General features: G+C 82.6%; 1 protein-coding gene across 1 annotated transcript; it reads right to left on the bottom strand.

Annotated features, from left to right (window-relative positions):
* Nucleotides 1-95: 95 nt before the first annotated feature.
* Nucleotides 96-1,349, bottom strand: EMIHUDRAFT_124860 (hypothetical protein; the record flags this gene model as incomplete). Its single annotated transcript, XM_005762106.1, has 1 exon — nucleotides 96-1,349. A coding segment is annotated over one exon (1,254 nt), but the record flags the coding sequence as incomplete, so codon positions are not given.
* Nucleotides 1,350-1,401: the final 52 nt, after the last annotated feature.

Genomic DNA, 1,401 nt, shown 5'->3' with positions numbered 1-1,401 from the left:
TAGTCCGCCTCCGCCCAGCCCGCCGCCGCCCTCGCCTCCGCCGCCGTCGCCGCCGCCTCCCTCGCCACCACCGCCCTCGCCACCACCACCCTCACCGCCGCCGCCCAGCCCGCCTCCGCCGAGCCCGCCGCCACCCTCGCCTCCGCCGCCGTCGCCGCCGCCTCCCTCGCCACCACCGCCCTCGCCGCCGCCACCCTCGCCGCCACCGCCCAGCCCGCCTCCCCCAAGCCCGCCGCCACCCTCGCCTTCACCACCGCCGCCGCCGCTACCCTCGCCACCACCGCCCTCGCCGCCGCCACCCTCGCCGCCACCTCCCTCGCCGCCGCCACCCTCACCGCCGCCGCCCAGCCCGCCTCCGCCGAGCCCGCCTCCGCCCTCACCTCCGCAGCCACCCAGCCCGCCCCCGCCAAGCCCGCCGCCGCCCTCGCCTCCGCCGCCGTCGCCGCCACCTCCCTCGCCGCCACCCCCTTCGCCACCACCGCCCTCGCCGCCACCCCCGTCGCCGCCGCCACCCTCTCCGCCACCGCCCTCACCGCCTCCGCCGAGCCCGCCGCCGCCCTCGCCTCCGCCGCCGTCGCCGCCGCCTCCCTCGCCACCACCGCCCTCGCCGCCGCCACCCTCGCCGCCGCCCCCGTCGCCGCCGCCACCCTCACCGCCGCCGCCCAGCCCGCCTCCGCCAAGCCCGCCACCGCCCTCGCCTCCGCAGCCACCCAGGCCGCCTCCGCCGAGCCCGCCACCACCCTCGCCGCCACCCCCATCGCCGCCGCCTCCCTCGCCACCACCGCCCTCGCCGCCGCCACCCTCGCCGCCACCTCCCTCGCCTCCGCCGCCCTCGCCGCCACCGCCCAGCCCACCTCCGCCAAGCCCGCCACCGCCCTCACCTCCGCAGCCACCTAGTCCGCCTCCGCCCAGCCCGCCGCCGCCCTCGCCTCCGCCGCCGTCGCCGCCGCCTCCCTCGCCACCACCGCCCTCGCCACCACCACCCTCACCGCCGCCGCCCAGCCCGCCTCCGCCGAGCCCGCCGCCACCCTCGCCTCCGCCGCCGTCGCCGCCTCCTCCCTCGCCACCACCGCCCTCGCCGCCGCCGCCATCGCCGCCGCCGCCCTCGCCACCGCCTCCCTCACCGCCACCTCCCAGCCCGCCTCCGCCGAGCCCGCCGCCACCCTCGCCTCCGCAGCCACCCGGCCCGCCTCCGCCGAGGCCGCCACCGCCCTCGCCTCCGCAGCCATCCAGGCCGCCTCCGCCGAGACCGCCGCCGCCCTCGCCTCCGACCGTGCTCGCCGCCGCCTCCGATCGGCACAGACCGCCGACGCCGGCACCACCCTCGGCACCGCCACCAACGCCGCCGCCTTCGTCATAGGCGCCGGCGGCGACGACTATGTGGACCCCCCATTCGCCATC

Source organism: Emiliania huxleyi, assembly GCF_000372725.1.
Source record: "Emiliania huxleyi CCMP1516 unplaced genomic scaffold EMIHUscaffold_6908, whole genome shotgun sequence".
Lineage (NCBI taxonomy): Eukaryota > Haptophyta > Isochrysidales > Noelaerhabdaceae > Emiliania > Emiliania huxleyi.
This window is presented reverse-complemented; position numbering and strand designations above follow the sequence as displayed.